Source organism: Haliotis rubra, unplaced genomic scaffold (genome assembly GCF_003918875.1).
Source record: "Haliotis rubra isolate DU_JTF1 unplaced genomic scaffold, ASM391887v1 Scf536, whole genome shotgun sequence".
Classification (NCBI taxonomy): Eukaryota; Metazoa; Mollusca; class Gastropoda; order Lepetellida; family Haliotidae; genus Haliotis; species Haliotis rubra.
The window spans coordinates 435,101-448,088 of record NW_025767231.1 but is presented as its reverse complement, the minus strand read 5'-3'; the positions used below and the strand labels follow the sequence as shown (position 1 = coordinate 448,088).

General features: G+C 42.9%; 1 protein-coding gene across 2 annotated transcripts in view; it reads left to right on the top strand.

The window, feature by feature from the left end:
- LOC124253233 (alpha-1,6-mannosylglycoprotein 6-beta-N-acetylglucosaminyltransferase A-like) overlaps window positions 1–8,830 on the top strand; it is an 80,801-nt gene extending 71,971 nt beyond the window's left edge. For both annotated transcript variants that reach the window (XM_046686970.1, XM_046686969.1), the window contains exons 15-18: window positions 6,712–6,858; window positions 7,363–7,482; window positions 7,826–8,009; window positions 8,280–8,830. In XM_046686970.1, the coding sequence (XP_046542926.1) occupies window positions 6,712–6,858; window positions 7,363–7,482; window positions 7,826–8,009; window positions 8,280–8,539 (711 nt within the window). In that variant the 3' untranslated portion in view covers window positions 8,540–8,830. The remainder of the gene's footprint in view (window positions 1–6,711; window positions 6,859–7,362; window positions 7,483–7,825; window positions 8,010–8,279) is intronic.
- Window positions 8,831–12,988: the final 4,158 nt, after the last annotated feature.

Below are 12,988 nucleotides of genomic sequence, written 5' to 3'. Positions count from 1 at the left end.
TCGAAAAAATCCCGTTGGTAATCTGGTACGTCAAACCGTAAATATGAAGCCACGTTGTTTGAAGCTAACATGTGACCGTGTGACCTGGTATTCGTAAAACTTGTACATCAAACTCTGGAGTGAAAGACGTGAGAAGGAACCCGTTGTTCGTAATTTTGGAGACGTAACCATTGTTATTTAAAGATATGTGGGGTGAGGTGAGGGTCATGTCGATCAACCAGTCGGGCTGTTTGAAGTCTGCTAGTGACACCCGCTCGTATACGTTGTCTTTTAAGTGCAGGACGTACAAGGTGTTTTCCTTGCCGGGCAGATCGAATCCCTGCGTGTCCCCGATGCTAGCGTTACGTTGGGATGATGGTTGTTCATCGGTTGTTTTATACAAAATTACGAAATGGTTTTCAATTGGTTATCGGATAATCCTCGGACGTGCACTTTAAACCCATGAGATGTATGTTGCTGAGTAGGAAAATTTTGGTGAGCGATATCGTGTCTTCCACGTGACTACCTGCAGACTGGTGTAGGCGTTAACGTGCACCCGCACGTAAACGGATCAAACTTGGTATTGTTGTTGTTTGGCCCAGCGGAGTTTGATCCCTTTCACGATTTCGACGTCACGTGCCGATGGCGGTTCGCCGAGGTATACTTGGATGTACAGCCTGGATTTCGCCAGCAGATTTTCCAGGACGTCTACCACGCTGTCGAATTCCGACACCATCTGCAATCCCACGTTTTGAGTCCCGGGTTTGCGCGACAGCATGTGGGCTACTCTTTGCCTCAACGTGCTGACGATCACGCTGGCGTTTTTGCGTAGGGATGTAAGCCACGAGAAGCATTCCATTGTTCATGACTTACGCCGGGTAGTGATCTTTGTTGTCCGTGAAAACGTGGAGAGAGTCGAGCGTGATGTTGAGATTCCATTCAAATTGGGATGGCACTAATACCCATTTGTTATCGTCATTGAAGTATACTAAGTGTTTCTGGAGACAGCTGTGGTCTCGACGTCGTCCAGGTGGAACAGCCTGCCGCGGAACGTTAGGGTTATCGTCCATTCGTCCTCGTCGTTGCGGATCAGGTCGTATAGCGTGTTGTTGACCGCTCCTTCGGTATCGACGAAATCACCTAGGTCGTTGTTCTTGCCACCACCAGCAGCAGTAGAGGTCGGCAGTTCAACGCGTTTGTAAATGTTGTTTTTCAGTTGCCAGGCGCACAGTTTGCCGTCGACTCCGGGTTCATCGAATCCGCGCGTGTCCCCGAGATCGCTATGTTGGCGCATTTTTTAACGCCTGTTCCTGGACCTTGAGACTCCGTCATTGTCGTATGTGCAGCGTCGCGCTGAGATATCCATACGGGATAATGTTTAATGTCTAAAACCGATATTTTCAATTCCGTGATGTTGCCTCGGATTAATTTCTTGTGCTGCCGCGGCGAAAACGATTCGGTTCTGCCGTCGTTGTACTTTTCCGTTTTCACCGGCACGGCTCTCAGCAGTGTGGAAGGTCGTTCGCCTTGGACGTTGTCGGCCGTGCTCAGCTGATCGAGATGAATGGACAGTTCACGATATGGAACGAGATCGGGTAATTTCGTTTTAGCCAACAGCTCACTGAGTCTCAAGTCGTTTTTGTTGTTGTTGGCTAACATGACCGTGCCGTTGGAGTCGTTCATTTTGAGTTCAGCTCCCACAGGTTTAAAGATTTCTTTGTTGAGCGAGCGCACGCTGTAGTAGCCGTCTTCCTAAAAACGTGTGCAGAGAATACAGTTCATCAACGACCAACTCTCGCGAGAAAACCACGCCGTTCAAACATCGACAATGCCATGCGAGAATACTACCTGCTCACTGGCAAACGACTCGAACCTCTCGGCAACGAACCCACCTTCTCGCAGAACTGATTATCTTGGCACTGGGTCTAGCGGCAACTGTGTTCATCGCCAAACAATTAGACTAAAATATATTTACGTGTATATACATAAAGATGGGAAGACGTGCACCGTATAACTGCAAGTACGTGCTGCTAGGAAAAACCAAAACCTGCAGCTGGAAATGCACCACCGAATATTGCGGCATACACATGATGTCCATACGAAAGGGTGGCGTGGGTGTGAAATGCCTTTATCATCGTTGCAAAGCCCACTGAGCGGATGTGGTACGAGGCCATCTCATCTACTTGACGAAAAGAGAACGAACAAAACCGACTGCTCAGAATAAAATTTAAAAAAATACCCAAAACGAACAACCTATTAGAGATTTGAATTCGCACCTGACTATAGCGAACAACCTATTAGAGATTTGATTTCCCATCTGAATATAATTATTTTTCATTTAGAAAAAAGTTTTCACACATTGATATAGCAACAATGATAACGTTCCAGAACTGAAAAGGATTGCCAAAAAACGCGGAGTGATCGGTTACTCCCGTTTGAGGAGACCTCTGCTGTTATGATTGCTCGGCATCGTCGACGAACAACTACAACCCACGGTGAAACAGCTCAAACTCCAAGCGAAGGAATGTGGGCTCAGAGGTTATTCGCGGACGAGGAAAGCCAAGCTCCTCGAACTGCTGGAGGAACACAAACCCGTCGAACTACGGTTCGTGCGGGCAAAAACATGGACGTCAATGACATAAAAACCGCTGCTCGCCGACAAAGTCGACGAGGAACTGAATGATCTGGGAAGCCTCAAATTTCAACTCACGGTGAAAATGTCTCTGGAAAAACAGCAGATGGACGGCACCAGTGAGCACATCCAGCCTTACTTCAGAGGCAAGCAAGAAGTCGCAACTCGGCCCAAGTCCGTTGACATGTCCATGAACACCTCGTTTGCAAAAATACGAGAATCCCTGGAGAGCTACACCCACATGGGTCGGGCTTGGTCGTGGACACTATCGACACGGTCTACCTGGACGTGGCGAACTATGTGCCGTTCAAAGCCGGAACGTACATGGACCTGCCACCGTACCTCAAAAATAAAAAGGCCATCGTTAACCCTAAAACTAAAGACGACGATGATATTAATAATTACTGCGCGGTGGTGGCTATGATAGCCGCCAGGTACGAACCGACAGGCAATCCGTGCAGGCGTTCCAGCTATCCATCGATCGAGGAATCCGTGTTCGACTTCACGGGCGTAGAACGCTTAACTCCCATCTCCTACTGGACGCGATTAAAAAAAGTAAACAATTTTGCCCTCAAAGTCTTTGGACACGAAGACAATAAAACCATCGAATCAGCTCCATGTCCAACAATGTGCGCAGATTTGATTTATTTCTGACCGGAAAAGAGGGTGAGCATCACTGCACGGCGATTAAAAGTCTGAGCCGACTGTTGCATGACCAATCGAAATACGACGGACAAAAAACACTTTTGCGAACGGTGCCTGCACGGCTTCACGCGAGCCGACCTGCTGGAATCGCACCGGGAGGATTGCCGAGGTGTGGGACAGATGGTGGTCCGAATCAACATGCCAACCGAAAACGACAAAGTCTTAAAATTTGTCAACGGAAGACGTCGCCAAAGCTTGGCCTTAAAAAACAAGCCATCTGGCAAGTTTACCTGCCGGCGCCTCGGTACATCCGAGAAGAAAATTCGACATTTCAACGCCAAATCGCGTTCACCAAGCCGACCTCCTGTTTCTACCTCACGACAGGGTCAGGCGTAAAACCTACAAGTACGCCCTGACAGTCATTGACGTCGCCAGTCACTACAAGGAAGCCGAACCGTTGATGACCAAAGATTTGAACGAAGTCTCCAAAGCCTTAGAACGCATATACAAACGCAGTCGCTTGACCTGGCCTGCCGTATTGCAAATCGATCCCGGACGCGAGTTCATGGGAGCCGTGCCAAAACTACTGGCCAAGAACAAAGTTCAGGTGAGACGAGGTGTGGCAGCTCACCGAAGCCAAACCATAGTCGAGAGATTCAATCGCACCTTAGCCGAACGTCTGTTCTCACATCAGTACTCGCAGGATTTAATGAAACCCAAAAACAGAAACACAGAATGGGTCGTACGCTTACCGCGAGTGTTGGATGCCATCAACAACGAAGTCACCAGATTCTTGGTCAAGAGACCCGTTGAAGCCATCAAAATGAAATCTGTCGAATCGTCGTCGGCAGCAGCACGTCGCGATAAAACAGAGAAAACATTACTGGACCGGGTCAGCGTTAGGTACTTGTAGCAGCTGGGAGAATACGAGGGAGACAGCAGAAAATGCGCCACCGATCCAATATGGTCCATGAAAACGTACATCGACATCAAACACGGCGAACCGAACTTGTACTACTTGAAAGAGGGACTGCCGAGAGCATTCGTCAGAGAGGAGTTGATGATCGTACCTCACGACACAGTCCCTTTTAGATCACCCACTGTATGATAATTCTCATGATTATTTGTGTGTGCTATTAGGTCGTGGTAAGTTAACACAACAATATGTCAGAGTTGTATTTTCTCATGTTATCAGCCATCAATTTCAAAGTGTGATTCGAACGCTGGACCTCAGAATAGTGAGCCCAGCTCTGTAACCATTAAACCCTGAGGACGCTGATAGCACTTGCAAATGAAATTACTTATCGATCTAAGCTGTACCACTGTCGATAGAGAGAGACGACCCACCATCATTTTAACCATATTTTTACTCCTGCAGGAGCAATGGATCGTAAAAAAATTGAGAAATCTGGTCCAAAACTATCATTACATAATGTAGCCAACAGCCAGCCAGCTCTACAGCGAGCTGCACATGGTGAATAATAGCCGAGCCGAGACACGCGCGCACGCGCGCACGCGCGCACGCACGCACACACACACTGCGACTGGCTCACAGCTCTCGCTCGGTGATACCGAGACGGCAGCGAGGCGACTCCCTGGGAGGAACTGCCAAGAGATGCGTTTCATTCACCTTCAGACATCTGTAGCCTCGCTTGTTAGCCGGACGTGCATCATCATAGCCGAGCTGAGACACACACGCACACACACTTATACTCATCCACGGCGCTCGCTCAAAGCAACCCCCGAATCTGTAGTGAGGTGATGACTGTCGAGACCTGTGTTTCATTCACCTTCAGACAGCTCACACATCGCTACAAGTACGTCCTAACGAGATGGTAGCAAGGCAGCTCAGGGGAACTGCCAAGAGCTGCGTTTCATTCGGCTGAAAACACCTCTCGCCTCAATAATATATAACAAGTACAACAATACGTTGGATTGTTAGCCTTTCGCCAGACCGACCCCATGCTCACTAAAAAGTGATTATTTCCTAAACTATTTGACCGATTTTCATTGGGAACACTCTCGATGACTTCATTAGATTAATTAAGACTTAATTACGAAAAAAAGTTGGACATTTTGCCTTTTCCTGACTGACCCCATGCTCACTTAAAAGTCAATATTTCAGAAACTATTCAACTGATTTTCATCAAATTTTGCATGCACCTCAGTAGTAGTATACACAATGGTGGAAGTGCATTAGAGACTTACCAAGGCCTTAATTTCCAAATTAAGGCCTTGGGAAGGACATGTCACAGAACCCCTATTGTGTATACTACTCCCCACACACTGTTTCACTTACCAGGGAAGGATGACATCTGTGTTATGACCCCATATACTGCTTCACTTGCCAGGTAAGGATGTTATCTGTTATGACTGAACTGACAGTTTCACTGACAAGATAAGTATGACATCTGTGTTTATGACCCCACAGACAAGGAAAGGATATGATATCAGTGTTAGGGTCACCTTGTCACTCATGACCTTTCTTCATTCATTCTGAACCTGGTTATAATGGAGAATGTTTATTTGATTTGTGACACACAGTTCATCACAGCCCTTCTGCAGGTGTTGGTGAATAATGTGGAGATATGTCACTATTGATGAATAATGTGGAGATATGTCATGATTGATGAATAATGTGGAGATATGTCATGATTGATGAATAATGTGGAGATATGTCATTGATGAATAATGTGGAGATATGTCATGATTGATGAATAATGTGGAGATATGTCATGATTGATGAATAATGTGGAGATATGGCATTACTGATGAATAATGTGGAGATATGTCATTGATGAATAATGTTGTGATGTAGCATTATTTATGAATAATGTGGAGATATGTCATTATTGATGAATAATTTGGAGATATGTCATTATTGATGAATAATGTGGAGATATGTCATTGATGAATAATGTGGAGATATGGCATTACTGATGAATAATGTGGATATATGACTTTATTGATGAATAATGTGAAGTGGCATTATTGATGAATAATGTGGAGATATGGCATTACTGATGAATAATGTGAATATATGTCATTATTGATGAATAATTTGGAGATATGTCATTATTGATGAATAATGTGGTGATGTGGTTGGTTATGATATGCATGGTTAGTGGCATACCAAGGTTTTCCTTCACTTAGTCCTTTATGCTTCAATCTCCAAGGTTTTCCTTCACTTAGTCCTTTATGCTTCAGTCTCCAAGGTTTTCCTTCATTTAGTCCTTTATGCTTCAATCTCCAAGGTTTTCCTTCACTTAGTCCTTTATGCTTCAGTCTCCAAGGTTTTCCTTCACTTAGTCCTTTATGCTTCAGTCTCCAAGGTTTTCCTTCACTTAGTCCTTTATGCTTCAGTCTCCAAGGTTTTCCTTCACCTAGTCCTTTATGCTTCAGTCTGTTACATATGATGATATAAAGGTTTATGTTTACATGTGTGTTTGCTGCAGGTGTTTATCGGGATGGGCTTCCCGTACGAGGGCCCTGCTCCCTTGGAAGCTATTGCAAATGGAGCAGTGTTCCTCAATGCCAGGTTTGATCCACCCCACGGCAACAAGAATGACCCTGTGTTTAAGGGGAAGCCCACCCAGCGAGAGGTATGTGCAGTTGGACACAAGTAGTACTATTTGTATTTCTTCAGTACTATTAGTTGGATATGGTGTAGGTGAGTTCCATGTGAACTCTCTTGCAGGTTTAATGTGTGTACTAGGATAGCATGCACAGTTTGACAGAAATGGAGCGATAAGAAGGATATAGCTGAAAGGCTATGGTTTGTCACAAAAGCTCATTGTTTAACACATGTAGTGGGGGCATTTTCATAACGCACTACAAATCCTGGAATTGTGCCCTCTTGATGTACCCAGATCCTGTGATAGTTTTATTATACTACTCATTATTTTGTAGGCACAACCCTCACTGTCATGGGTTCTACCAAGCAGGTAAACTCTCTAATGGTTTGCATCTCTTCAGGCTTCATCACCTGCTGAAATGTTATGCTATAACTGAAATTATGCCATTGTGTGAAATGCTGCTCTTTCTAACTCCTTGCATTTAATGCATATATATGAGAAATAAAACATGTTTAATTTAATCTTTTTCAGCTGACTAGTCAGCATCCATATGCAGAAATGTTTATCGGAAAGCCTCATGTTTACACCATAAACATCAAAGATACAAATGAGGTCACTAAAGCTTTGCAAGAAATCCTGCACAATAATACAGTAAGTTTTCCATATATCTATATCATGTGTAGCCTGTATACAGCAGTTACTGCTTTAATAAAAACTTTGAACACATGACTTCAAGGCTGAATAATGTGGATGTTACTTTATGGGTTTGGATGAAACTGAACTCGAACAAGTCTAATGAATGTAATGAAATAGCTTTAGTCACTGCTAGTACTTTGAGGGAAGGTCACTTTTGCAGGGCTGGGATTTTGTTAAATAGAGTTGTCTTTAATTGACTCCAATCATTATTCAACATATGAAGTGATATGGCAGATCTCCTGTTTTGCTCCCACTGCCGTGAACTCCACATCAGGTGATATAAGCCTTATGTTTCCAGTTTGAGCCATATTTGCCCTACGAGTACTCTGAGGAGGGGATGCTGCAGAGGATGAATGCATACATTGAACATCAGGACTTCTGCAAGTTCCAGAAACAGATAGCACAATGGCCGCCCTCAGATGCTGTACGTCTGCTCCTGGGCTCCCCAGGGAAGAGTTGTAAAGATGCCTGCTGGGAACAGAGTATGTGGCTTATAGATGCTTTGAAGTAGAACTTTGTGGAGATATCCGTTTTGTTGGTCTGCCAATGTCACTATATAAGTAATATAAACCCAGGTTTAATTATACACAGCTCAAATGAACATTGAAGAACTTTGAAGAAGGCATGTTAGCAGAAGGTAGATTTCACACCATTATGTGGTATTTTTCTATTGAGCTTCTTTCATAGACCTACCTGATCAAGAAACTTTATGATATTTTGAGTGAATATTAACCACATTTTCTCTGTTTCAGATCTAATATGTGAACCAAGCCACTTCATGGAGTTAAACTCATTAGAGGAAATAGAAAAACTATATGTGCAGTGTTCCAGCAAACACAGTTCAGCAAACATTTACTACCCTGCATTTAATGTAAATACTAAAGAGTGCACACTTCAAGGGGAAGAACTCTTGTTCAGCTGTGTTGGTGGACGTCATGATCTGAGGCGACTGTGTCCATGTCGGAATTACATTCGAGGTCAGACTGCACTTTGTGTTGGTTGCCAGAGTTGATCCTGGCCATGTCAACTGTGATTGGTTGAATTTGTTTTATCTGTGATCTGACTGGAGGATAAGATGATTGCTGTGGCTCAACATGAAGTGTACATGTGCTGCTGTATTGACAGATTGAGGAGGCAGGATGTGTTTGTCCTGTAGGTGTCCTTTTGTCACAATGTTTCAGCTTGCCAAAACACACACACACATGCATAGATACATACATACATACATACATACATACATACATACATACATACATACATACATACATACATACATACATACATACATACATACATACATACATACATACATACATACATACATACATACATACATACATACATACATACATACATACATGCACACAGACAGACACACACGGAGAGACAGAGAGAGACACAAATACACAGACACACTCAGAGAGACAGACAGAAATGTTGAAAGTTGTACATATAAATTCTGTGTTCCGGAGCTGTATACCTGCAGCAGGGGAATGGTCCTTGAAGTGAACCCATTACCTGATTATATGTTCTTGTCTTCAGCTAAGTTAATATGGCAATAAACAGCACCATGAGCTAGCACACTTCCTACCCATGTTTGTGTGGACATCAGTCATCAGCCCATTTTATTGGTGGAATTGTTTGTAAAGAGCTATTTTACTATCATTGAACTGTGGACAATACGTGATTATCATTTTTTAACAATTTCCCTTTTCAATCTTTCATGTCATGTTGAATTGATGGAGTTAGTGAGCAGCATATCCACCTGTCTTTAACAATAGTGTCTACAATGTTACACAAATACATAGGATATATACAGGCACTTTAGCAGAGTATGGGACCTTGCGAAGAGGTCAATCTTCTTGATGCTGATAAAAGTAATTCAAAAATATGTAAAGGCTCCTTTTGTGAAAATAGGCATATTCTTAACATTTCTCTTATTTTTCTTTGTCTTTTTTAAAAATTATTTCAAGGATTTCAATTCCTACTTCAATTTTGGCAAATATTTAGATTCTGGTGCCGACAGCTTGGTATGCTGCTGATCGCAGAACAAGGCAATATGTTGAGTGACAGTGTCCAGCTGTTGGGGTATCGCAAGAATGTAGTTCAATGCCAGGTGTGCAGCAGTGAGTTTTGTGTCACAGGATACGTGCAATGGATTGCAACTTGTTATTATGTACTATTTATACAATATTTCTGTGTTGTTGGATTCTGTTATCAAAGATAATGTTATCAGAATATCATTGTCTTTGCATCTAGTCGTCCCATACCTGTTGCACTGACACCTGTTTAAGTCTGATATTAAAGTATTATTATATATACAAGATACAGAATATATCTCTCACTATGGTTGATGATGGTCTTTTGCCATTATTCTTGTAAATGTTTAACATACTGATGTGTTTGTATTTGTTGAAAGTAACTTTTCTATGATTTGAGAGTAAATTTGGGCTAAATGTATAATCCAATGTATATATGCATATATATGTATACAAATATATATATCTATATATTGCTCAACTTTTGCTAAGGAAATCATGTAAACACCTAGGTTACTGTAGGTTTCATGTCTGAAGTTGAGTAAATATTGTAATGTGATCTAAATAAGAAAGCACCCCATGCATGGTCAGAAAACACAGATAAGACTATGAACAATTAGAAAGTGATACAATGCATTTGACTGTCCAACTGCTTTTAATCTACACAAGTAACACCAGTATATTTTCTGCATAATGAGATACTTGTGTGTCCAAGAAACATGATGATGATTTGATTCAGAACTTAGATGCCTGTAATTAGAGGATGTTGTGCGTGGATGTATCACATTGTAGCATTCACTTTCCTGGCAAAAGTTGGGTAGAATATAAACAGTATTGCCTGATAATGGTATTGATTTTAGGTTTAGATGATTTTATACATAAAACAGTTTTAATCAGATTTTGTTTAGCAAATCACATTGGCAAATGGCTGTTTCCAAGCACCTGCTGACAGGTGTTGTAGGGTCTCAGTTCCCATCCCCTAGCTTGTTTCTGTGTACCCAGGACCCTGCTGACAGGTGTTGTAGGGTCTCAGTTCCCATCCCCTAGCTTGTTTCTGTGTACCCAGGACCCTGCTGACAGGTGTTGTAGGGTCTCAGTTCCCATCCCCTAGCTTGTTTCTGTGTACCCAGGACCCTGCTGACAGGTGTTGTAGGGTCTCAGTTCCCATCCCCTAGCTTGTTTCTGTGTACCCAGGACCCTGCTGACAGGTGTTGTAGGGTCTCAGTTCCCATCCCTCAGTTCCCCATCCCCTAGCTTGTTTCTAGCTTGTTTCTGTGTACCCAGGACCCTGCTGACAGGTGTTGTAGGGTCTCAGTTCCCATCCCCTAGCTTGTTTCTGTGTACCCAGGACCCTGCTGACAGGTGTGCTGTAGGGTCTCAGTTCCCATCCCCTAGCTTGTTGTTTCCCAGGACCCTGTGGTGTACCCAGGACCCTGCTGACAGGTGTTGTAGGGTCTCAGTTCCCATCCCCTAGCTTGTTTCTGTGTACCCAGGACCCTGCTGACAGGTGTTGTAGGGTCTCAGTTCCCATCCCCTAGCTTGTTTCTGTGTACCCAGGACCCTGCTGACAGGTGTTGTAGGGTCTCAGTTCCCATCCCATATGCTTGGTATGCATTTAGTGACTTTGATTTGGAGGATTCTCTTTCATGGCTAAAGATGTATATTGGGCTGTGTAAATGTCATCTCCTCCAATAATACTAGTATAGTGAAGCAGAAACTTCACAGGCTGAAATCTGATTTTTAATATAGCCAATACAATCTTCCGTATTTATCATAATTACCAAAGTGGTCAACATATGGGTAGTTGCATACTAATCTCGTACGTCACACGAGTTTCGTATCGCGTTGATGTGTGTCGTAACGACTTGACCTGAGATTCTAACGATTTGATTGGATAACCGATGACCTCTCAAGTACGTCACGTTGTCACGGAACTACTTTTTCATTCATAACAAACACGTGAATTCATTCATTCTACAACTTCAATGCATTGTGGGAATGCAAACATTGCAAACGTTGCCGTATCGCTGTTTAATTGTGAGTCGAACTGAGACATTATGTGCGTCGAAAAACATAAACGCAAAGTTTCCACCAGTGATGTCAGCCAAGTGAAGCAACTGCAAACTAAGAAACAGGGGTGCTACGGAGTAGTTTGATCTAGGAGGCTGTACGAGGCAATGACAACTGACATGAATCGTGACATCGGTTACCAAGGCGTAGTGACGTCATTATAGTGTGACGTCCTGCAAAAGTGTACTACAGAACAACATTCTTCCGCAACCTCTTTATGAAACCGGTTTCGGTCTGAAACCATAAAAATAACAAAAATATGCTATATTGTCAATTTAAAGCATGTACGACGTGGGTAATAAATAAAATACCACACTCGGTCTCATAACATATGAATTATACGAAACTCGTGACCTTCCTATGGTTTCTGACCTCACTTTCGTTCTGTCAGATATCATAGGAAGGACACTCGTTTCGTATAATTCATATGTTATCAGACCTCACGTAGTATTCTCTATGTATCACTGTGAATGCAGATGTCAGCATTGGTTTAGTTTCTGTCTTCAATGAACTGTTTATCTGTTGACTACATGTACAGGTGAGCTACAGAGCTGTGGCACAGGATTTGAATTGTTCATAGAATGCACATGAGAAAGCAGAATTTGCACCAAAGTATAGAATTTTATAACTGGTACTAGGGGAACCCACTATGATCTTCCATTATTTCTTGAAATACATGCCAAACCATAGCCAAAGCTACTTTGTGACTGTCATTGTTTGTAGCCTTGGGTGCCATGGCAGGAGAAATACTGGCCTCTCCAGTCAGAACATGCATGCAGGACAGTCTTAATGTACAGATGGTAATGTTTTTGTTTTGATAAACAATGCTGAGGTAGGATGTCTGAATAGACAAACACTACACTTTCAGGGGCCATATGTTTGACAATGACCAAGATTATTGATTGTCCTGGTCAGTCAGCAATCTGACAGCTCATGATGCAGTGGTATCTATTTTCGCTTTGTTATGAGCTTTGCTTTCTTGTCCCTGTCTTTTATCAATTTTTGTACTGGTGCTTACTGAGGGGAGTTACTTCCAGCAACTTGTCAGTGGTCACCCTCCTGGAAATCTCTTTCTCAGACATAACCTTTATAGTCTAGGAAATACTTTGGCATGTTGGTGAGTCTGCTAGCTAGAAATGATGTCCCTCTAATCATGTCTTATCACTGTCATGTCATGTCTTATCACTGTCATGTCAGTGTTGTTATGAACTGTAGAGCTAACTCTCACTGACCCATGTATGTGATGCTCAAGGATCACAAGCAACCAAACCTGATCAACCACTGATATTTTCCCACCTGTGATGTACTGTTGTCATCCCACTGATGTTGACATGTCACTGTTGCCGTGCCAA